The sequence below is a fragment of the Melanotaenia boesemani genome, chromosome 23 (assembly GCF_017639745.1).
Source record: "Melanotaenia boesemani isolate fMelBoe1 chromosome 23, fMelBoe1.pri, whole genome shotgun sequence".
NCBI lineage: Eukaryota > Metazoa > Chordata > Actinopteri > Atheriniformes > Melanotaeniidae > Melanotaenia > Melanotaenia boesemani.
The window spans coordinates 20,913,468-20,938,287 of NC_055704.1; the positions used below are offsets into that span (position 1 = coordinate 20,913,468).

At 36.9% G+C, this 24,820-nt stretch overlaps 1 protein-coding gene across 5 annotated transcripts in view; it reads right to left on the minus strand.

Moving 5' to 3' along the window:
* Positions 1–24,820, minus strand: part of cacna2d4a (calcium channel, voltage-dependent, alpha 2/delta subunit 4a) — an 84,730-nt gene that overhangs the window by 3,315 nt on the left and 56,595 nt on the right. For all 5 annotated transcript variants that reach the window (XM_041977630.1, XM_041977629.1, XM_041977628.1 and 2 more), the window contains 8 exons: positions 9,766–9,827; positions 4,652–4,666; positions 4,268–4,312; positions 3,930–3,992; positions 2,829–2,899; positions 1,990–2,065; positions 1,845–1,897; positions 181–236 (listed from right to left, as the gene is read on the minus strand). In XM_041977630.1, coding sequence (XP_041833564.1) covers positions 181–236; positions 1,845–1,897; positions 1,990–2,065; positions 2,829–2,899; positions 3,930–3,992; positions 4,268–4,312; positions 4,652–4,666; positions 9,766–9,827 — 441 coding nt within the window. The remainder of the gene's footprint in view (positions 1–180; positions 237–1,844; positions 1,898–1,989; positions 2,066–2,828; positions 2,900–3,929; positions 3,993–4,267; positions 4,313–4,651; positions 4,667–9,765; positions 9,828–24,820) is intronic.

The window sequence follows — 24,820 nt, forward strand, 5'->3', positions numbered from 1 at the left end:
ACAGTGAGAAATTAGAGGATATGATGACATATTACAAAACATATACAAATGATTACAAAACATGCAGTTTAGGTCTGCACTGAAAGGTATGGCTGCTCAAAAATAAATATGACAAACAGAGGGACAGTATGATATAGAGATGTAAAGACAGAACCATTTTCATTTTCTGTGTGAGCTTACCATCAGCCAAATGCTCTGTGTGCCAGAGGCCACAGAAGTTAAACTCCAGTAGAAACCTTATGCAGAAGAGAAAAGAGTGCAGACTCAGAGGGGGAGTTATTATAGACCAAAGCAGATTGCAAGTGTATTGCATGCACCATTAAAAAAATATGTATGTAACACAACAAAAACTGGGCCAAGACCCAAATTGTGTCATGCAAATAACAAATCAGGTCGTCAAGTTATTTAGTGATGATAGGTAGCATTCATAGCTTGGTTGTTCTGTGTCATTTAAACTAGTTTCTTAAATATTCCTTCTTTTTGGTGGAAGCACAATGATCTATTAGAAATGCTGGGTAGATATTGTGCCCAGGGGTCAGACATGAAATTGGTCTAAAAGGCAATGAGGCGTTTGGCAGTGAAATTTAAGTAATATGCAGCAGACAATCATTATATCACTTCTTAATTATTTGTGAGCATCTGTGCAGTCTCAGCTACAGATAGCTCCAGAATGAAAATGCCAAGTTTAAAAAAATATTTTGGAAAAGGAGAAATCAATTAAAGAAAGGGAAAAAAAGAGTACTAAATAGATAGTTAATGCCTTTAAGGGACAAATCTTGATTTTAAAATTATTATATTTAAATGTTATTTTTGTGACAACAACCTGTTGAATGAAGACTGAATTCCATATGAAGATATTCCTACTTAAAAACAAATTTCTTAACCTGTAAAAGTTATGTTTAAAGCAACACTATGTAATTTTCCGACTTTAAAATTTGGCACATTGACACTAATTATTTACATTCCTGGAGCCATCGTTGCCCTTCAGCATCCTGAGTCTGAGAAAATCCAATTTACAACTTTTTTGTTTCCAGACCAGATACATCATGTGACAGCCGTGTTTTGCTTTACGGAGCTGCTTCGCTCTTCAGCAACTAGATATCAACATACAAGCCACTTTGACATTATCAAAGGAAATGAGGAAATGAAAGAAAAAAGTAACAGAGCAAGAGAGAAGACTAAATTCAACATCGAACTGACACTGAACTGATCGACTTTAACTAGCTGGAGAGCGAAAAGACAGGATGCAAAGAATAAATGCAGACTGACAGGGTAACAGCTACAGCTTGCTGAATAATTCATGTATTTCTCCATCATACAGGTTGCTTAAGTAAAATAGAATAAAGAAAAAAAATCCATTTGTACTGTCTATGTTTTTTCTATCTAGATTTTTTAGCTTTTAAAGAAGCTACTGAATCTATCAACTCCATCGAAAGAGATGAAAATGAAACTGTTGTTTCACTTGGAGTTGATAAGTTGATAACTGTTAATAACTTTCTATAATTCTCAGTCTAAATAAAAATATTTAGCTGACATTGCCAGGCTTTTCAACAGCAGAAACACGTGAAACTTACCAACTCCTTAAAATAAAATAAAATAAAATAAAATATTCTTATTCATAGTGCTAAAACTAATCATCTTGCTTGTGGAACTCATTACAAGCTTTTAAGAACAAGTTATGCGTTGACTAATAACTAATTAGAAACGTTCTTATCAATAGGACACATTTATATATAGTTGATCTGTAACAACACCATATGGTTAGATTAGTATGCTATTTTAAATTAAAAACACTAAAGCAAAAAGTGAAACAGACAGTTCTGGTTGCCATTGGTAACACTTACAGTAGGAAGTTGGAGAGAAACCACTTGAAGGTTGAAGCCAAAGCATAGAACGGCTGAAGAGAAAGAAGGATGGATTATATCTATGCTACATCTGTTTGGAGTACTGTGGAAAAATAATTCCATAGAGTGAGTTGACTGGACTTACACTAAAAAGCGGCCGGGCCCTGCTGACAGAGTGTGAGCCCATCTTACACATGGCCTGATAGTCAAACAGGGATACCCTGAGGAAGCACAAGAACAACACACAACCTTACACTGACTTATATTGATCCCCTTGACTCCCTCCAGGCATCATCATAGAGAGTTTTATGGCTTAACTAAACCTTTATAAACTACATTATACATATAGCCATCTTCACCGGGGGGAAACAGAAAGAAAATCATCTCATTGGAAAAAGTACTTTCCAGAAATGTGACTGACCCCATATTAAGATTTTATTTTTGGCTCCTTATACATGTAGGAGCATAAAGACACTAAGATTATTACACAATGCTGTGAGTGCAAATGAACAACATTGCAGAAGTTCAAGCAATTCTCAGAACAGCTTATGTAATACCCTGTGTCAAATGAAGCATGGTGAAATCTTTTAGCTGCGTAAAAATAGCACATCCCTGATAAGATTTAAAATGGAGAAAAAAAAGAGAAATCCAGAGCCATCAAGCCCCAAAGGAAGCAAGGAGGAGCTACTGTATATCCTATAACATGATGGGTGGATAAACGACCTTGGGCACAGTCAGAGAACAGGACAGGACAGACATGGATTACACAGAATTTAGGGTTTAGATGATTTAAAACAAAGAAAATATATAATCTTCTACCCTGATTAGGACCACATCCTGCTGATTGTGACATAGCGTGACAATGCACATTTGTATTCATGAGCTGGATTTAAATACACCATGTACTTAGACAGAAGACACCTTCTATCTTTTCATGGCAGACTGAAACACAACTGAACTGTTAGCAAGACAACCAGGCCACACCTTTTGAACATGCCCATTCTGATCAGCGTGGTCATCACTGATCCGTCAGTCTCACCGAAGAACCGTCCGACCTATCAGAAACAAACAGGACAAACAAAACAAAACAAAACAAAACAAACAAACAAACAAACAAACAAACAAACAAAAACACAATTTATCTGATGAACAATAACTCCCTTCTTGTCCCTTCCACCTCAGTATGAACTATATGATCTATTATTCATGTGTGTCATAATGTGCTTTGCTTTTATTATCATGCATGATTTTGTTGTGTAGTAGAAACTGAAAACAACATGCCTACTTCTGTCCAAAGATAAAAAAAATTCATGTACTAACACCTTTAAAAGTGTTTAACACTATAGCACACTGTGCACAACAACCAGTGGAAACTTCTTGGTTAAAAAAAAAGAAGAAAAAGACATCTCTCCCTCAAACTCCAAAGCACATGTAAGTGTGTAAAATTTCAATCAACAGAATTTTCTGTAATAAATAACAATATATATATAAATATAGCTATAGGTTGTCACAGCTATTACATATTAAATGTAGTAAAAGTAGAATAAACTTAGCACAAAAAGTAAGAAAACGTACATTTGCTCAATTCTTTATCCCATTTAATAGGATCCAATTGTTGTTGTATTATACATCGTTGGAGAGCCTGCATAGTCACCTTTACAATTAGGTATAACTTGTTAGGATTGTGCTTCTGTTGAATAAGGAAACAAAGCTAAATGTGTGGGAAGTACCCCTAAAAATGTGTCAAAATCTCCTGCAATATTCTCCTGTTCACTCTTGTTTTTAGTTGCTTGGTGGATTGGATGTTTTGCATGCTCCTCTTAAAATGGGTTCAAAGAAGGAAAGGAAAGGAACTCTCCTAAGAAAGAAAAAGGCTTAGACGTCTGCTACAAATACATATCTAAAAAATTAAAGGCGAATAATTTTGTTGGACTTGTTCTTCAGAGTGTTTCCTCTCTTGAAAGGTAATGAGTAGTGACAGGTGGAAGAGCTCTCAAACAATCAAGTCAAGTCAAAGACTAAAAAGCACTTCAGTTTAATTATCTCTCTCTCTCTCTCTGTGTGTGTGTGTGTGTGTGTGCTTACATCATTAAGTTGTTTCGAAACGAGAACAAAGCCATTATTGTCAATCACGTAACATTCAAGATCCTGATAGAAGAGAGAAATAGAGAAACCAATTAGTTATGTAAGGAGACCTCTCTATCAAACGCCACTGACAAAGATAACACAGATACATTAATAATCCATGAGTCAAACCGTGCATCATGAAGTGACTAAAAAATAACAAAACAAGCTGGTTTCCTGCGTTTGTGGCTCCAAATAATAAATACACAGCGTAATGACAGTTTTTGAGCTGAATTGGAGCTTGACAACAATAATTAATGGTAATGGTAATAATGAGACAGAGTGTAAGATTTACTCACAAATCTGTCACAGCGAAGAGGACAAACTCCTTCCACATTGGTACACTAAAGAAAAACGGGACAGAGATGATCTGTCAGTGTTGAAACGTGTCTGAGCATGTGTGAAAAAAAACAAAAACAAAAAACCTGCCTGTGTTGGTGAAAAAATGGTTAATTTGTGTTAGATACAGCGTCTCTCCCTTCAGATTGACTCCTGGGTGCCTTGATTGCAAGTTTGTGCCTGTTTTAGTTTCTGCACATCTTTGATTGTGTGCATGTTTGTGTGTGTTGTCAATCTGTTTTATCAGGAGTGTAAAGCCAACTTCACAGAGCTCAGCGGGAGTTGAAGATGTTCACTCTGGCAAAAGTAGAGCGGTGCTTTGGAAAATCAGGAGAGATACTTACGTCTGTGTCGTTTGGCTGAGGAGACATAAAGAAAGAGACAAGAGTTTTTAAGAGAAGACGCATTAAATCAATACTGCAGATGAACTGTCTCTGTTTAATGTTGATCAAATCATTCTTCTAACACCACGTTTAAAAACTGACAAACATTTTAATTATTCATGAACAATTTCCAGTAGAGTTTAACACTTTTTCAAGCAGACACTAACATTTATTCTATTTGATGTTGCATGTCTAAGTAACATCTAACTACGGCTTAATGACCTTATTTCCAAGCCTTAATGTCTCGTAACAATGCAATCAAATGTTCTATTTAAATACCTCCAGATGGGCTTTGTACATTGTACTATTTGTACACAAAAACTTTTTCAATACGATGGATAAGATCCATCCAAATGTTTCATGATATGAGGTGTTTCCTTCTTGAAGTTATGACCTTTCATAAGTTAAAACTTCATAATTTTCCTGATGACTTTATGCTCACATTTTCTGTCTACAGTATAGGATGGGGATGGTGTCTATGGATAACATGCCATAGGAATCATGGCTGGGATAAACAGACCATGTCCAAGTGTGAATGAGACCATCTATCATCCTTTTCAGTCCTATTACAGCAACGTGTCAGTCTTTCTCCCTGCTTCCCATCGCTGCCTCCTGGAATAAACTACAATTGAGTGGACTGACAGAGATGATGTTCTCCTAAACACTAAGGGCAAATGGCAAAGCTTGATGAGGGTCAAAATTAGCAAGAAAGTGGAATGTCTCGTTTAATTAATGACGTGGGATCATGATACAACAACTTCCTGCTTAGGAAGCCTGAAACTCTTTTCCAACATCAAACAACACCAAGGATTTTTGTAGCCTTACCAAATGCAGGGAAGGATTTATAAATTTGGTCCTGATGGTAATTTTGTAGTTTAAGGGAAGTGGATGAATTTGCAGCTTTAAGGCCCAGTACTTTAATGTCATTTGCATCCAAAATGGCAAAGTTTAATCTAAATAATAGTATGTATTAAATTTTTATGTAAACTAGCCTTTTTCATTATACTCAGTGTTAATAGAAGGAAAATCTAACTTGATAATAACTCTAAAGAATAGCAAAATCTTTATCTTATTTCTAGTTAAGATTTTCTTTTTTATGGTCATTCATCTGCAAAATTGTACAGACAAATTTCTGTTTCTACTTTACATACAACATGAGTTTTGTACTACTCAAATTTATACCTTATACACTCTGTCTTGCTCCTCAAAGGACTTTTTAAATCCAATTTTTCTCTCAAGTGTTGGTTAATGTGCCTTTTCTGGGAATTTGAGTAATAAATCACAACCCTTACTTCCTGAATAATTCCACTGTGTTCAGATAAAATTCTTGTCATTTACACAAACATTTAGCCATTGTAGTGTTTTGTAAAGGATCTTTAATTCACACTCCCCCCAAATTTAAAAACCCTTTGCAATGAAAGAAAAAAAAAGCAAAAAAAAAGAATAGATTATACAATATATGAGGCATTAAAACTGAGAATTTTGAATATGATATGAAACAAAAACGTATTTTTGTTAAAAAAAAAACAAAAAAAAAAACATACAGCAAGATACAGCACACAAAGGAACAAATAATACCTGGAGCTAGACATACTGAGGGATGTGATATAATAGTTCCTATGATCTTTTTTTTCTGACCTTGTTAGGAAACATCACAAAGTGAATAAAAGGTGGTCAGAGAAGGGAAAAATGAGAATGTAACCACACCTAAATGAATCTTTGCATCATTAAAAAAAATTAATCCAATCTTCTCATGCTGAGGCTGTAAAGACGTCATGACAGAAAACAGTCACAGGCACAAAAACTAGTTAATGACTTAAAGAATAACCTAAAGAAGTCACTGTATTCTTTAAGTTATCGCAGGATTGGGTAGTTACATGCACACATAGATTAAATATGCAAACACACACACACATACAACTTGCAAATATCCCACTGGAGCCCACCCATAGCGCCAGGTCTGACCAGTCCTCTGACTTGGCAGACGCCAGTCTTCATCCTCAGCTACAGCCAGGCTAACAATACGAATTAAGATAATGTGAAATAATAATAGTAGAGCATCTTTGGGATGTGGTGTAACAGGAGATTCTCATTATGGATGTGGTGCTATCAGGTCGATATGGAGCAAAATCTCTGAGGAATATTTTCAACAACTTGTTGAATCTATGCTAACAATTAAGGCATGTCTGAGAAAGAGGATCCAACACAATTAAAGTTGCAGGTGAGTGCACATTTAGAACCATAAAAATCTTAAAGGGAAAACATTGAGATGATTGAGATGATTTTGATTTATGCAACTGCATCAATGGACATTAAATTCAAATTACAACAGGCAGACTGCAGTGTTTTTAGAAACACGTCACAGAATAAAAACAAAAGTTTAAAAGAAAAAAATGACTGAGTGCTCTCTGTGTGATAAACAGCATACTGGAGTTGGGATGGCAAACAACCCCCCAAAAAAGCAAAAAACAAATCTATCAACTTTTGATTCTCATTACTATCACGTCAGAGCTCCTCCCTGGTTCTGAACTCGCTGTCAGACAAAATAAAGAAGCACTGTGAGAGATATATGGGGCCTTATGCCACAGGATTATCTCTGTATATTTCAGTATGATGTATCTTTAAGGTAAGAGCACAAGGTGTTAGCAGAGCAAAAGGATGAAGGGCAAACATGCACATCCTCTCTGACATTAACCCCTTCATGAAAGAAACAACCTAATTTTAAACTCCTTCTAAAGTAGGTTGTCCTTCCCCCTGATGATCTTTCTTTTAGGATTTACAGTAGGTGCAGTAACTTGACTCCGGAGGGAGCTGAACTCTTAAAATAGACTGCAGAGAGGATTGCATACAAGCATATGCATGGATTCACACATAAACATACAGAGTCAAAAAAAGAACATGCTGTGAGTGCACACACACACACACACACACAAACTGCATGAAATGAAGATCAAGTACATGACAGGGAGACAAGATGATTATGTAAGCTATCTTAGAAAAATAGGAGATGAGGAGAGGCTGAAAGTGAAAAATGGCACAATGATCAAATAAAGGAGAAGATGAAAGGTGCAAACAGTAAACAACATCAGGGCCGACTTTCTGTGCTGCAGAAATCTGCTACAAGTTTTTCTAATGAGTTTGTGGTTTTTATTAACCTTTATTTATACAGGTAGTCAGACACGCAGTCTCCTTTACAAGAGAGACTTGTTTACCTAACCTAACATGCAGGTCTTTATGTTTATTATGATGGACATAACAACACATGATTTTGGTCCTTGTCAACCACGTTTTGACACAAACAGACACACATAAAATGCTTTATTTTTCCAACTTCCACAACCACACACAAAAAACCAGCATGTGTTCACACACATGCATTAAGAACACACACACTTGGGAGCTGCTGAGCCTAGCTGCGGTAGCTATCCATCACTTAATGGATAGCCAGCAGCCTTAAATGGCCTTTTAACTGCTGTCATTTACAGCCATGGGAGCAGAGGAGGAGAGGGACCACACCATCAAACACCTGCCTCAGCAAAAGTGTTACGCCAAATTAAGCAACCCCCCCCTCCCGGTTTTTTTTTTTGCAGGTGTGAAAGGTTACTAACATCCTTCATCTAAAACTGATCCTAAAACTCTGTGCACACAAAAATACGCAGTGAAAACAACTAATGATGCCACTTAATCATCCACTATAAAGCACTCCTTTAATGGCGAGAGCAGTGATACGAAAAACAATGCATTAGGTTTGAATTAAAGAAAGTCTACATGCTGTAATTATCAATCACTGAAGCAGAAACAAAATAAGCTACAACAATTTCTGTCTTGTCATACAGTAATATATGATACCAGAGGGGTTTTATAGCTTTAAGGGACTTTCCAGAACAGCAGATAGATGTTAATATAGAGATAATAATGATTGTAGATTCAAAGGAATTAAGTAGGGGTTATTATTTGTTGGAGAGGAGAAAAAAGATGGTATTAGACTGATGTTGTATTGTGTTATTTTTACATCAGACATTTTCCATTAATTCTAATTCAATGAACCAAGTTACATTTTTATAAGAAGCAGAATAATAGAAATGTACTATGGAAAATAGGTCTCCACAGAGAGGCCATCTTTCCATGATTTAACACATTAGCATGCTTTCATGAGTCGCAACAGGCAATATATATATATATGTATATATATATATATATATATATATATATTTTTTTTTTTTTTTTTCTGCATCTCAGGCAGTTGCAGTAGCTAAAAGGTTTAAATATATTTATAATGTGCAGTCACTGCCATAGATCAGAGGGACACTGAATGGAATTTAATTGGTGTTAACAAGATTTGCCAAACTTATCATCTTCTGGCTATGGAAATTCAAACTGTCCAAGAAAGGTCTTCATAAGCAAGATATCCAACCAGGATACTGCGGGGAGTTTGAATAGTTTGAACTCTGACATCTTCCCTCATGTGTTAACCATTGAGCTTGACATGCCTACAAATCACTGTTGAGTGCATGCCTTGGAGATCAAGGGTTTAAAAGTGCAGTGTGGATGTGAATGATCAAAGTGTTGAAGACCATCTTCTTGGTTGTTCGAGTGCACGATCAGATGCATGAAAATATGTATAGTTACTGAATGTGACTCAGGTGTAAGCTGTGATTAGCAGCTGGGTATTTTAAGCTACAGTAAGGCTGAATACATGGTTTCTTTGTCTGTGTGTGGATCTAGTCCAAGTCAGTTTTTGGTCAGCTGTACTGAAGTATCCCACACAAGGGAAAGTAATCTGCCTAGAGGTGTGGATAATTGGAATTCTGCTGCTAAGTTTCCACCTAAAAACAAGCATCCATGTTGTTCTTTAACTTATTTTTTGACTCTGGTACATTGTTTTTCTCAATGAATATTGATCCAGGTCTGCAGTCTGCATGCTCAGTGTACAGGGTTACAGTTATTTGGCCTGCAAGCAGTCAGTCACAGAATGGTGAGCATGATGGCCTCACAGCAGAACAAATGTGTAAGCTTGACATGAGCTTGAAAGATTTGCAATGAACTGTGGTCAAGCTGAGGCCATGTGGTCTTACCTGTGCTGCAATGGCCCAAAATTTGGATGCAATTATTTCCTGAGTCATCTGGACCCCAATGGCTGCAGAGAAAAAATAAACAGAATTAGAGTTTTACAACAGATAAGTATAATACAATATAATGTAAAATTACAAAATATTTTTTTCTATATTTTTCTTTTGTTAAACTGACACTCATATTACTACATTAATGTCTCTCCAGTATAACTGCAAACAGCCACCCTATCGCATTGGAGAATCAGATGATGCTGTTTTCTGTTGTATATATATATATTTATATAATGTTGTTTTACGATCTCAGATGTAAAGGTTGTGTGAAGATTGACGTGTCTGCACAAGAAGGGTGGCCAGGTAGTAAAAGATAAAATTACAGTATTCATATCTGCTGAGTTTGATTAAAATCTGGGACAATTACTTTTTCCATTTACTATTTACTTTAATTTTAAATTGCTGGCTGGTCTGATTTAAATAAAAAAGGCTACTTGATTTTGTTTGGCTTAAAGCTTCAAAACAACAAACCTGTGCATTGTTTAAAGATGTAAAAATAAACTATTTCATTACATTATTGTGATGAAGATAAACCTAACAACTTGACAGCCAGTGCTGACATATGATGCCAGTTATTTCTGTGATGCCAGCGTCATGGAGCATCACTACAAATTCTGATTTTGTAGTGGGAATAAAACACAGTTGGCAGGAACAGCAGTTTTGGTAACGATTTTGGTTGAAGTACTTCCTGCCAGCAGGAAAAGCAAAGGGAAACTTAACTGGAATTTGAGAAGAAAGAATATTAATAGGATGATTAATACCCCAGAGTGAGATACTTTAACTCTCTCTTGGCTCCCAGGCTGAAGGAGTAGAAGAAGACCTTCTGTACAGATCCGCTCTGCCTTCAGAACTCAACTTATGAAAATCCTTTTACAGTAACTGGCCTTCTGAGCCTCAGCAGCGCTGTGTGAACTGCCTATTCTTAGACAGTGTGTGTGTGTGTATCCAACCCCTCTACAACATAGAACTCTTAGTCACAAAACATTACGCCAAGAATTAGTGTGTGCACACACACACACTCAGTGGCAGAGTGATTGCTTAAGTCAGCTTAGGGCTGGATGTCTGTCAGCATTTCAGTCAGCATGGTAATGAGAAAAAAAAGGAACCATAATTGCATAAGATCTCAGTGCACACATACTGTATACACCCACACACAAAACAAATACACACACTCTGCGAGGGAAGATATGACACTTCATATTAGCATCAAAGACTCAGCGTTTTTCTTCCGGCCTGCTTTATGCAGCCACTCAGGGAAAACCTCTGTGGTGCTCACAATACACAAAGCACACATAAACACACATATGTCTGCACACAACTACCCTCCCCCCACACACACATTTACAGTTGGCACAAATACTGTATTTAATGCAAGATGGCAGCATAATACAACTGATTTATTTATCTATTAAGTTTTAGCCTAAAAAGACATTTAATGTCATGTGAAATATGCAGACAACAATGCATGCTCTCATTCACAAATAAAGCCAGTTTAGAATCACCAACTGGCCTGATATGGCATGCATGATGTAGATAAAAGAGTTGGCCATCTATCCACAAAAATGACAGATAAAAACTGCTGCTTTAACTACTTCCTTACAAACCCTAGCTGCACTTTAGAAATCCAACTGAACATTCATCTCATTTATGCCGGTAAAATGCTATTAGATGACAAATTATGGATCACTGCAGTAAAGAAATAATTACGTCCTCATGAGGAGCTAAATATTTCTAGGATGAAACTGCAGCATGCTTTATTCCAAAGCTGTGTGCTTTGGTGCATCTGTAAATGGTTTTTCCCTTGTGTGTCATCATTTTGTCCAATCTCTTGCCTGATGCTAAGTCGAGGCTGTAATCAGCCTGTATTTAGTCACTCAAATGTGGAAAATGTGTTTGGCTGATTGGGGGAGTTGTTTATCTGTTCATACGGTTGCCTAAAAATGTCACACTCAAAGGCACTTTTGCACAAAATGTTCATATCTAAACTAGTTTTCTTGCCGTCCACGTGAAATACTGTACTTCATCATTATTTGTGTCTAAACACACACTCCTCAATGTCGATATTCACCTTGAAGTCATCAACCATCAGAATAATCTCAAATTAAATGTTAGAAGGCCATTACAGAGGGCAGCTTTAATCTTCCTACTTTCCCCTCTCTATGCTGGAGGCTGATAGGCTAAATCTAATTAAAAGTACCACACTGATCCCTGTGAGTGTGAGTGCATTGCAGTGGGTGTTTTTTTAAATGTGTGTTCAGCTTGCAAGCATTTAGCACTTGTGTTAAATTGTGTATGCAATGACATGCATGACCTTGCACAGAATGCAGCCCAAAAACGTGTGGGCTTTAGAGCTTCTGCGTGAGCATGTCTTGCATACCCAGAGCTTGAAGTGTAATTAGCTTGAGCTGCCAGTCAAAGTCGAGCTTGCTTTCAATAGGAAATGAATTAATAAAGAAATAAATAAAAAAACTGAGCAAGCAAGAGCTGACGTTAATTGGTTATTACACTGGCGAGACAGAAACATAAGAGACGAAGGGATGTGAACTCTGAATGAATACTGAAATGGCTGAAAGAAAGAAACTGAGGGTGAAATCGTTACAGTCTGAGTATTGTTTTGTACTATCATTTTTGCCCTACATAATGCTCATATTTGCATTCTTGTTATGAAAGGTAATCAGAAAGACAGAGACAAAGAAGGAAAAATATGATAAAAAAAACACATGAAAAATGACAGATGAAAATAATAGCCATAGACAGAGTGCCAGGAAGGCAAAAACAGTGCTTCTCTTCCCCTGGAAATGGAACAGTTTGGGGCACTAAGCACATCTAAAGTCTAAAAGCTCCTTGCACAGAAAGAGATGTTCAAATAAAACTTCCATTGGTTTTCTGATTGACTTGACTTGCAGTATTTTATCTGAGTCCATCTGTCTCAGTCATCTCACAGTGACTCTGCAGCAGCTTGTAAAATTTGTTTGCCTAACAAGAGAATATTAGACATTTTGAGCCTATTTTACTGCTTCCGCTTGTCTCCTTTCCAGCATTGACTCTGTACACACATTTGCACAGCTATACTTTTCTGTTTTCTGTTGTTGCAGAATTGCTGTATTTGCAGCTACTGTAGCTATTGGTTTGGACATGTTTCATATAAAAATAAAGAGGCTGACAGTATGTGGTGGCTGCATCCTACAATTTTCATGGTTTTCTAGTTTAAATTTATAGCAATGGGGACGGGACAATAAAATTGGAGGACATGGTTTATTCAACCCCAACTAAGTATTTTCTCCTTTTCCCCTTGTGGACCACATACTGGCATGTACAATATATATTATAAAACAATTCATTGCTATTGTATCCTTAAAAAGGCAATATAAAGTTAATTGATCTTAGAATGCGTAACAAATCTTCAGGCCATTAAAATTAGCTAATTTTGCTTAGTTCTGGGTGAAATGACCTAGTTTTAGTCTGCAAACATGGGTTCTAGAGAGGACCTTTTGCATTTTTAGCAGCTGCAGATTCTTGTTCATGTTTGGCACATTTTAGAAGAAGTGGTATTTTAGGAGGTTTCAGTCAACAGCTTCACTTTTGGATGCTACTTCATCCTTTTACACTGGTCTTTTAACTTATACTTAGCCCATGTCCCTTGCAGACATGTAAAGAAGAATCCATGCAGGTCTTTAAAAGGGTGCCAGTGCATGTTCACACGTCTTTACTTCATTTAACATATTTGTATGTGTGCCTATCTGCCCTGTACCAAGGTTGCACTAAAGGTCAGCTTGTGTTGTGACTAGTGAGCCGAGATAGTGTTGATGGCTCTTTTAGCAAGACCCTTGAGTAAAGACTAAATATACAGAAACACACACAAACAGCCAATAAATTAAAATGACACAGTGACTAAGTCTCCAAGCACAGAGGGGACACTGAAAATAAGGCCACCACTGCGGAGGTCATTTTGTTCTTTTCTGTTTTTCTTTCACACAAACACATACAGTAACAATGGACTGCAGCATGTTTTGCAATAGATGTGTAATGTAAGTAGAACAGACACAACAGAAAATAAATAAGAGAGAGGAAGTATAAAAAGGGTAAAGAGAATGCAGAAGAGCAAACAAATGCGCACAGAATTACTGAGGTGCAGGAAGGACACAGAGAGGTTGACAACATGGCACAGACACTGTTATCAAAGCAATAGATTAACTGTTGTAATGGCACAGGTGGAAAGAGAATGATGGAGGGATAAAGAGAGACAAAAGGGAGGATAGAAAAAAGGAAAATATAAAAGACAGAAAGGATGAAAGAGGATGAATTGATTTTTAATAATGTTATGGGCTGGAGACCCCTTTTATTTAAAAATAGCGTGGCTATTAATAATAAAATTAGGGAGATCAAATGCTGGTGCTTGGGCATTCATACAAGTATGCGCGTGCTTCTCATTCTTTCATATGTGTGTTTGTATCTGGTACAGTCAGGAAAATGAGTTGAGGTATGATGAAGAGGGTGTATGATCATATGAGATAAGACTGATGCTCATGATTTAGAAAGCATGACCTCTAATGTTTTATGCTTTTCTTCTGGTTAAATAAGCTAGAATAAAAGCATTTTTATCACATTTCTGAGCAAGAGCTGTGCTGTTAGGCCTTTGGACCTCATTTCAAGTCTCAAAAATGAGCATATTTTATTTGAACTGACTGAGGGTAACAAGATTACATTTTATCTGAAAAATTTCTTTGTGTCTTTTTTTTTTATGTCTTCCTCTCCTCTGCTTATTTGCACAGATAGGCTCAGTGTTGCACACACAAAAACATGCACATCAACACTCTCAAAGAGACAGTCAGATCAGCACAAATATGCAAACAGATTGTAGGCTTCTTACTTTGAAATGACATTTATGTTTTGCTTCCCTCTGCCTGTCTCACATAATCACAAACACATAATTACAATCTGTAGCCACAAATGTCAAACATTCATCAGTAAGAAGGAACAGAGTTAGCTTTTTTTTCTCCCTCTCTCATTGTATCTTCCTTCATGGCTTCCAAAGGTTGTCTGTGTTTTTATGACATGACCACTTAGTCTGTTTCCAAAGGTTACTGCTATTAACAGTAGAAAAAATATTCAAGAGTGCATGGCTGGAGAAAATAAACACTTTTACTGTTATTACTGCAACACACAGGTAGGTTTAATGTTGGAGCAGATGCAAATTATGAACATTGAACTGGACTGGAAGTAGTTGCACAGATATGACATGTATATTTTTGTCTGCTCTATTAATAGCTTAAAATCATATCTTATTTGGAAATATTACTGGAAATAGTATCGTTTTCTGGTATAAGACAGAAGAAAAGACATAAAGAACCAAACCAACTATAAAATACAGGTAACTGGGACATCTTTTACTTTGACTGAGGACATCCTTTATCTGAAAACTGTTTCTTCCTACATCCTTTTTCAAGATGTCCCAACCCCAAAAAAAATTAAACTTGCTCCTCATACAAAGAGCTTGATGGCAAATGCTGCTTGTGTTTTCCAAATGCAGCAGTTTATTTATTTATTATTTTTTTTTTTACCAAAACCTTAACAGCAACTTAGACTTCTTCTCAATAAAACTAATGTTGCCAAGCAACAAAATTTCTATATTCCAGTAAAGGGACTTTATTTTTCAAATACAGGTGCATTGCTCAGAAAAAAAAGAAAGGTTTTATGATCAGTCTGCAAAGAAATCCTTGACATCTTAACCCACAAGACTGAAGCAAACCTACACACCTGCACATAAAAAATATACAGATATTTACACACACAGACTCAAATACACGCCTATATACAAAGAAATACATATTAACCCTCCTGAAAGTAATCAACACACACATGGATGCCCAACCTAATTATCTAACATCTGGCAAACAACAAAACCTGATCTCCAACCCTAAAGTTATGCCACAGTTGTTTTGGTTACAACTTCAGCACACACCTCTGTGATAACTCCCGCTAACCTCAGAGGAGCTGACAGAGGATGCACTGACATCACGTTACCAAAGCAACAGGCAGAGTGTGGGGATTGGATGAAAAAATGGTGACTCAACCTCACTCCCTTGCCCTCCTCTGTCTCACCAGAATCCCACTCCTTCTCCCTACAGAAGTGTCTCTCAGTTTGTCGTGTGCAACTTTTTAAACATCAAGGATACAAACTGAGGCAAGGGCATTGGCAAAGGTACATGACACTTCTCAATTAAAACTGCAGAGGGGTATCGATCTGTGCAAGGTAGTCTGATATTTAGTGACTGTCTACTTAATAGAGAAATAAGCAAATGTTTGGATTTGTTTTTTACTGTTAAACTGGTTTATACATTTTCAAATGCAGGTATCCTAAACGTGCAGACCAGAGTGTCAAATTCATGCCCTGCTTCTTAAAAATGGAAATAAATGCTGCTGAATGACACGGGGTATATGTGCAGACCTTTTAAATCAGCGGAGCCTAACTTAAGTTAACCTAGTTTCTGAGCCCTCTTGAGCAGCCTTGTTGGAGGCACACACTAAATCATTCATAGTGGAGAGACAGGCAAAAACATGTTCCTGAGTGTGTGAAAGAGGAAAAGAAATGTGAATGCAAAGTGCTGCACTTTCTACTGCTCTGAGTGTTTACATGGTGATTTGTGCTTGTAACAGGAGTATTTTACCACACAGCCAAAAAGAAATGTAAGTCCCGACATTTTGAGGCACTAATTTGATGTGAAATGGGAAGACCTACTCAAACTTTAATAATGTGAAAGGATATAGACATTGGAAAAGGTTGTGTGTCTTTTCATTTATGATGACCCTTTCTTTACCTAATCAACCCAAAATTCATGTTACCATGTTGGTGCATGACAGTTGGGGAACTGTATTAAATATAACATACATAGTTTTTTTTAATGTTACAAATTACTTTGCCAGAAGGGATGTAAGCTGAATTAGGTTGAACAGCTGTTCAAAACAAAACTTAATAAAATGTGGACTCTAAAGGCAAAGGGTTGCTCTCTCTTTGTTACAAACTGTGACCTGGATATTGTCACCTTATTGGACCTTATCTATAAATCAGGATGGCACATAACAGGTCAATAAGTCTGAAATGTTTTGCCACTGAAGCCATGTGAGGCTTTGAAAGTGAACAGTAAGATTTTTAAATGAATACAAAGTCTGAAAGGAAACCAATGCAGGGATGCGAGCACAGAAGGGATGGTTTTGTAGCTTTTTGTCTCAATAATGAGACTAGCAACAGCATTTTGAATCAACTAAAGGAGCTTTATCTGTTACCTTAGTATAATGAACAACAGTAGTCAAGGTGAAAATGGAGAAAACTGAGCATGAATATTTGTCTTTAACTGGAAATAAACAAAACTTAACTTGTTTCACTTGAGTTTTGAAACCAGGGTCAGAATCAAATACCCAGGAACCCCTATAGCCTGGGTAAGACTAGGCTAAAGTTTCGGTTTTGTTCGTCTTCTGTGTCAGTTACGCGCATAATTGGTCCGTTGTCAGGGAGCTTAACTATCCATTGCTTGACGCAGAAGACGGAGCAATAACACTGGATATCACGGGGGCAATGCTGAGCAGAATAGCTGACATGCGACCAGCGAAAGGATTAAACCAGAAAAGAAGAAAATCAGGAAGGAAATAAAAAAGCAGAAAAAGAATAAACAACTGTAGAAATTGCATGAGCCTTTGAAGAAAGACTATGTTAATGTTTAGGGCATGCTGGACGGTTGTAATAAACTTTATAGAGATGCCAAACGGTGTCTGAAACAGACGTCTGCTCGCGGGAGTGAACTCTGAACTTAAGTCAGCACTGCCCGCTGGTGGAGGAATTGACTTAACAACCATGGCAATCCAAAACATGCATTGAAGTATGACATTTGAAACGGACGTTGCTATTTATGTATGTAAGGGAGCCTAAATGGGCCTTAAGAACAAATGGGGCTAAAATCATCTTTTAATCTAAGAAAAACTTAAACCCATTCAGGGCTCAATGCAAGAAGAGAAAGGGGAGAGATTAACAAAGCTGCTGGGATCTGTAGATTTTATTGGCTTTCACAGCAGAGTGTCATTAGTGTAAAAACAGTAATACTTCTTTAAATCAGCTGCATGAGCCAAAAGTGGCATGTAAATAAATAAATTAAAAAAAGGGGCTAACTACTGAACAGTGGTATGAACAAACCAAAAAGTTCTGGTGAAGAGATACAAGAAAAATAGGCTTTGAGACAAATCCTTGGTTCCATCCCAAGACTTTAAATGACGCAGGAAGATGTGATTGACAGTATCAACCATGACATTATCCTCTAACCGCATTCAGCTGTGGTCATTGCCGTCCCTGTTTGCAGTGCTGTAAAACTTGTAAAGACATTATTATTTATAATAATGTCAGCTGAATAGAGATGACTTTCTTCAGAACCTCAGAAAAAAATGACATTTCAGAGATTTGTCTGTAGTTTCTGAAGATAAGGGTTGATGAACAATGACATGTCAGAAAATGAACTTGACTACTGACTGCTCAGTTTTTACATAAAGCACCTCCTGCCAAACACATTTCAATACAACAGGTTTTGCTTTTGATACAGATTAAAAAAATAAAACTAAAAAAGTGAATTTAAATGGCTCCTATGTGGTCCAGGTTCTTACTGTAAAGTATAATGTTGTACTTTCATTTAAAGTTTTAGTCTTCTGTTGGCCCAGCATACTGTAGATCTCATCTGAATCAAGAGCATTCATTTTACATGTCTTTATGCAAATCTGTACAGCTGAGGGTAGTTAGATACAATATGGTGATCAAACCAGTCTGCCCAGTAGTTTGGTTGTCCACTCATACTGAAAAGGTATAAATCTTGGCTGAGACCTGTGTGGAGCTTCTATGTTCTCCCTGTGCAAATGTGGGCTCTCTTTGGGTAGTGTGGCTTCCTCCCATAGTCCAAAAACAAACGTTAGCTTAATTGATGATACAAAACCGACCCTACGAATGCTGCATTGTCTCTGATGAACTGAAGACCTTGAATTTTCCTTTTGTGATCCAAGAGGAATAAAGAAATTTATCTGCAATTCTCAATGTAAATCAAAGTAAATACAAACTGATAGATTATTAAAAGATTCCTAAAAAACATTAATTCCGAAATTCACAATCTGGCCACATGAAAGGAATAATAAGCAAGAACAGCCTTCTGGGGTTGTTTTTCTCTTTTGATGCTCGTCTCCCTTTATCTCTTTTTCATCTGACTCCTTTCGCCTTTGTTGTTATTTTTCTGTTTCACCTGTTCTCAACCTTTCACCTCACCCATGTGTTTTTTCATCTCACTCTCATCCTTCGTCTTCCCAGCACCACTTCCTCTCTCCGCTACTGAAATCCCTCTTCCTTCTGTCTGGCAGTGATGAATTTGACACCTTTCAAAACAAATCAGTTTGGCAAAATCAAATCAAATCAGCAGATTAATGAGACTCTCTGAAGGGATAAACTTTAAGTGAGTTTGTGAGCATGCAGACACAAAATGAATTATAATCTGATGACCAAACCACTTAATTTATCTTGCAGAGACAGATGTGTTGCAGGGAAGTACGACAGACAGCACTGCTTACATACATTAAGTTTCTTAGACTAGTGTAAAGATCAGGGTCAGAGATGAGCCTGTTCTTTGCCTTTGGTTTCCTGATGTCTTTTTGCTTTTTCATTATTAAAAGTAAAATACTTTGAACCACATATTTAAAAAACAAAGATGTCAGAGGGGATGGATGGGAAATAATATGAATGTAACATTAGAAAACATCAGTGCAGTGTAATATGTTGCAGGTAAATACTGAATACACTCTGTATCACCTAAACAAAGAGTAAACAGTACCTTTAAGGTTTTTAATATGGTGTAACCTGTGATATCATGTCTTTGATCTCCAAATTATACTCTAAATTATAGGAATTATTTGTCCCTCCTAATGTTGCAGTAGCACAAAATGATATAGGTCTTGTAACTTTGTGGGAAATTAGACAGTGATGAATATAAAGTGTAAAGCCAGGGATTTTCAGCATAAATCCTCCATCATCCAGGTCGAACTGTATGTCTAAATGTTTGAATTAAAAAGCAACTGGACTTGTTTTCTTGGCATAAAACCAAAAAATAAGGAGTCAAATTGTCCTTTTGTCAAGCACTTAGGCAACTCATAGGCTGTAAGTTATAAAGCAAGAAGTAGTTTTAATGGATTGTGTAAAAATAGACGAGAGCAGCAGAAGGGTGCCGTAAACCTTTTTTTCCTGGAAGCATCACTTTTCCAGAAAGTCTTTTTCATTGGATTACTAAATCTGCCAATTGAAACCACTCTGTTAAGACAGTATGCATGCAACCAGACTGAATTTAGTAAAACAATTTATTAGGATGGGAAGCATGATCTGGATATATAAAAAATAGAAAATGAATAAAGCTTTTGGAATATAAAGTGTCTGGAGTTAAAACATGACTTGTCATTAAAAGAGGAATCTCCATTGACCATTTGAGGAAAAGAGCCACAAAACTTTGGTCAGTAAGAGGCTAATTCAGGGTTGATAGAAAAATCTGATGAATGTGAAGAAAGCCACAGTTGATTCTTCGGATAAACCATTTATATTTCCTGTGTGAGTGCTGCCCAAACCTATAGTAGTGCCCAACTTGTGTGGTCAGATCTAGTGTTAATACAAAGTCTTAGGTCAATTCATCTTCACTGACACCCAATAACACAGTAAATTACAGCACAAAGGATGCGGTAGAGATCATTGCAAAGAAAGAGAAAGAGAGCGAGAGAGAGAAGGATGTAATGGAGGAGAAGAAGAAAGGAAAATGGGGGTGGCAACAGTTATCCATATAAGGCAACTAATAATGAATGCAGCAGACTGGGTTTAAATTCATATATCATCAGGACTGGAGGCAACAGACAGTAAGAACTGCAGGGATTTAATCATGCCTCTGAGATAATGAATAAACCAATATTCCTGTAGCTATGTATTGAAATGATCTGACAGCGAAATGCTGGGTAGCATAGGAGCCAACTAAGTTAAAAATACACTTTCTTGCTTTAAACCGTTGCCACTTATAATTTTTCAAGGCACGTATTGCCTGCATCATTGATGGAAAAGACCAGGCCATGAAGGCTGTCTTGGCAGGAAGTGCTGGCACTTTCAGCTCACACCCACGCCCAGCAGCCATCTTTGCCAAATGCAAAAACAGACTAAAAAGCAGACATATTGCTTTGAGGACCAAAAATATTACCTCACCATGCATTCTTAACTGTGTTTAAAAAAAATCTAAAGAGATGTCAGTCAGAATTTATGAACTTAATTAAACTAAATATATTACCTCACTGCATCATTTAGCATCTCCTACTAGAACATTTCTGGTTACAGCCATGTAAGACCATCACTGATTAATTATTCTCTAGATTTTTCTACCTATGAACAATATCATAGATAAAGAGAGGCGGCATCATGCTACTTAAGAGGAGGGGTCAGGGCATGAGATTGATGATCCGGATGGGTATGGGGCATGAGGGATTTTCTTGTTCTTTTCATACATCTTGGATTGCTTTTCGGTTACATCACAGACAGCTGTCATCACATCTGCTGCAAACAGCAAGGTTGGTAGAAAATACAGTAAAAATTGAAACACTGAAATATGAAAGCCGGATCTGAATTCCATGTGTTGTCTTGCATGCAGATCATGCGAAAGGTGCAAAAGATAGTATCATTAGTCGTGAGAAGATCACAGATTGGATATTCAGTGATTGTTTTGGAGCTGTTAAATGTGGAAAAAGTGTCAAGCTTGTAAATACACACTAAACTCTTGATTTGCATCAGATGTCCAAAATGGCAAATGGTCATTGAGCCTGGCACTAATTTATTTGCAGCTCTGAGCAGCTAACCCTTACCACCGAACCTTGCACTCTGGAGGGGAGAGGCAGGACTAATTAGAGGACTAATTACCCTTTTGCGATAAACACACACACCCATATGGAGAAATACACACACAGTGACAGTCATTGCTGTTGCTGATTTAGATATTTCTCAAAATAAAATATCCTTAGAAAAAAGGAAACCTGTATGTGGAAAAGTCATTTTAACTATCGCTGTTATTCTTGTCATTCTAGCCAATAAACTTCCATAGATACCTCAGAACAGTGTGTCCTGAAGAGCTACCAACAACTACAAGCACTATGTTTACGACATAAAGCCTGAAAAGTTCCTGCACGTGGACAGGAAACCAGAGAACTCATGTTAAAGTTTTATTTGTGTGTGTGTGCTGGGCATCTGACCAGTGTGGCTTACAGTATTAACCAGTCTGGGATAACACTTGGATCGCCTCGGGTGTGCAGTAAACTGTTGACTGGATTTGGCTAAATCCACATCAAAAAGACATGATTGCATTATATTTACTATATTTCCTTTGTGGTTACATGCTTGTTTGATATAGATATCTTTTGTGTTATCCAATTACTTCCACAGCATTCTTACACTTTTAAAAGTTTTTTTACTTTATTTATTGAAGCCCAAACATTACAAACATTAGCTAATTTATACTCCCAGCAGAAAGGTTCACTTGGTATCACATTAATGCCAAATGATTCTTATAAAAGCTAAACGATCATGTGTTTTGACTATGGTTTCAGGTCAGAATTAATAAATTTGGCAAATTATGTAAAGTCACAATTCAGGATTTAAATTAACCAGTTAACGTCTGGTGTTGCAAATTTGAATCGCAGCACCTCTGGCCTTTGTTTATTTTATTTCTTTATATGTATGGATTCAGTTTTATTGTTTTCATTTCCCGCATTATTATATTTATTTCTATATGATCGATTTATCACTAATCTTTATTTGTTGTTATTAATTTATTTTAAGTTAAATGGTACTTTTTTTTTTTCAGTCTTTTTCTTTTGGTTAATTTTTTTCAGAATTTGCTTATTCAAGGTCAAATCACAGATTGAACAGGTTTGGGAGGAACCCAGACATCCCTCTCTCTAGGGTCACCTTGCAGCTCCTTGGTGCTTGAATAATTCTGAACGGGACCATTAAGCATCCTATCAGAGGCTGAACCACCTTAGTTGCCTACTTTCAATACAGAGGAGCTAGGGGCTTTACTCCAAACTCTTTCTAGATGTTTAAGCTCCTTACCTCAGTTTTAAGGCTGAGCCCAGATGCTGTGAGGGAAACTCAGTTCAGCTGCTTGTATCATTCTTGCAATTATTACCAAAATCTTGTGACCATTGGTGAGGGATAGAGCATAAATGGACAAGTAAATCTAAACTGTTGCATTTGGTATCAGCTCCCTCCTCACCACTGTGGATTGGTGCACCCTTTGTAGTTGAGAGCCATGCTCACAGAGTGGAAGGGGCTGGCTTACATCCCTGCTGGTTGACACTTGCTTTTAAAACGTTCAAGTACAGTAGCATATTTAAAAAAACAAAAATCACCCAAACAGTGTACCAAGAGTGGTAGAAAAACACTGTCTAGCAATGAATTGTAGGATCACAAGCAAACAGACCTGCTAACAGACAACAAAGGTGGGCCTTGTTTCCAGACACAGTAGTGCTTAAGTATGTCAGTGACTTTGATTACCAAAAATATAATGTTTTGAAATATTTAAGAAGTGCTGTTTGGCTGCAATCAGCAAAGACTAGATTATTCTTTAATAAACTCCAATTTTCACATAAGAGAAAGATTAAAATTTTCAGATGAATGAAATTCAAAGTTCTAATGGTTTTCAAAGTTCAGGACCATGGATAGTGCACTCGTTAGGTCATTAATCCCATTTCACCTCAGGAAATCTCTTGAATCCACCATTAGACTGGGCGACCCAGATCTATCTGAGATATGGAGGTAAGATGACATGCTATGCCTACCTGGCTCTACAAATGGATTTTTCTTCATAGGCACAACCCAAATAGATCAAGTGAGAAATTTCCATTACATTATGCCCGTATAACTTACAGTACAGGATAATTCAACAACAAATCAATAGGAGAAGATTTTTTTGTCTTTCATTAAGGGAAGGCAAAATAGTACTGGGCATAAGACTTGTATTAACAAGAAAAAGAACTGAACCTTGAACTTATTTAAATAAGCAGATACTCTCTTCTTATTTTATGTTATGTTAGATGTCACCAAAAACAAAATACATAAACAAACAAAGAATCAATCTGCAGAAAAAGTGTTTTTTTCATGCATATTTCATAATTTGCCAAGAACAAGCTCTGTGATCTTGATATTCATCAAAAGCACTATTTAGTCTGTACTTCAGAAACAACAATCAAGGTTTGGCATGAACTAAAATAACACTGTAAGCTCCTTAAAGCACCATCAAATCTGTTGTTAATTCAAAAAAGAAGCTTTACTCACAGCTTTAAGGTTTCGTCCTACTGATTTTCTTTTTTGTTTCGCTGTTACCAGGAAGGTTGGCTTCAATTCTGGCAGGAGCTTGTATATTGCTCAAGGACACCTCAAAAGGCCTGCTGCAGGCATTAAATCTTGTTCATCTGTTGGATGGACAACTTGTATTCCAACCATATTAGCAAAATTATCAAAATGAAAGTGAGATAGTCAGAAAATAAATAACTGTGGCTTCCAATCTACTGGAGTAAACACCTGGATCAAAAGTGCCTCTCTTCACAATCCCAGTGCTTGGCTTGTTCGATTCCTTACGGAAAATACTGCTCTCTCATTTAAACGCTGCCAACTGAGCCAAATGATTCACATGCTCATTAACGGCACAATGTGCGTGTGTGTGTGTCTGCTATGATTCACTCCATGTAAGAAAGCTGCCCAGTAATTATATTCTGTGTGCAAACAAATGCAGAATCCCCCAACCAGTCCATACCTCCCCCCCCCACACACCTTTACACCTCATCACGTGTATGTGTCTTCCAGAGAACATAACAACAACAACTTGAATGATGCTGCATTGGCTTAAATTCGTTTTTTGAGTATTTGCTCGAACATATAATCCTTTTATTATGGGGAAAAAAATCTTTTATCTCC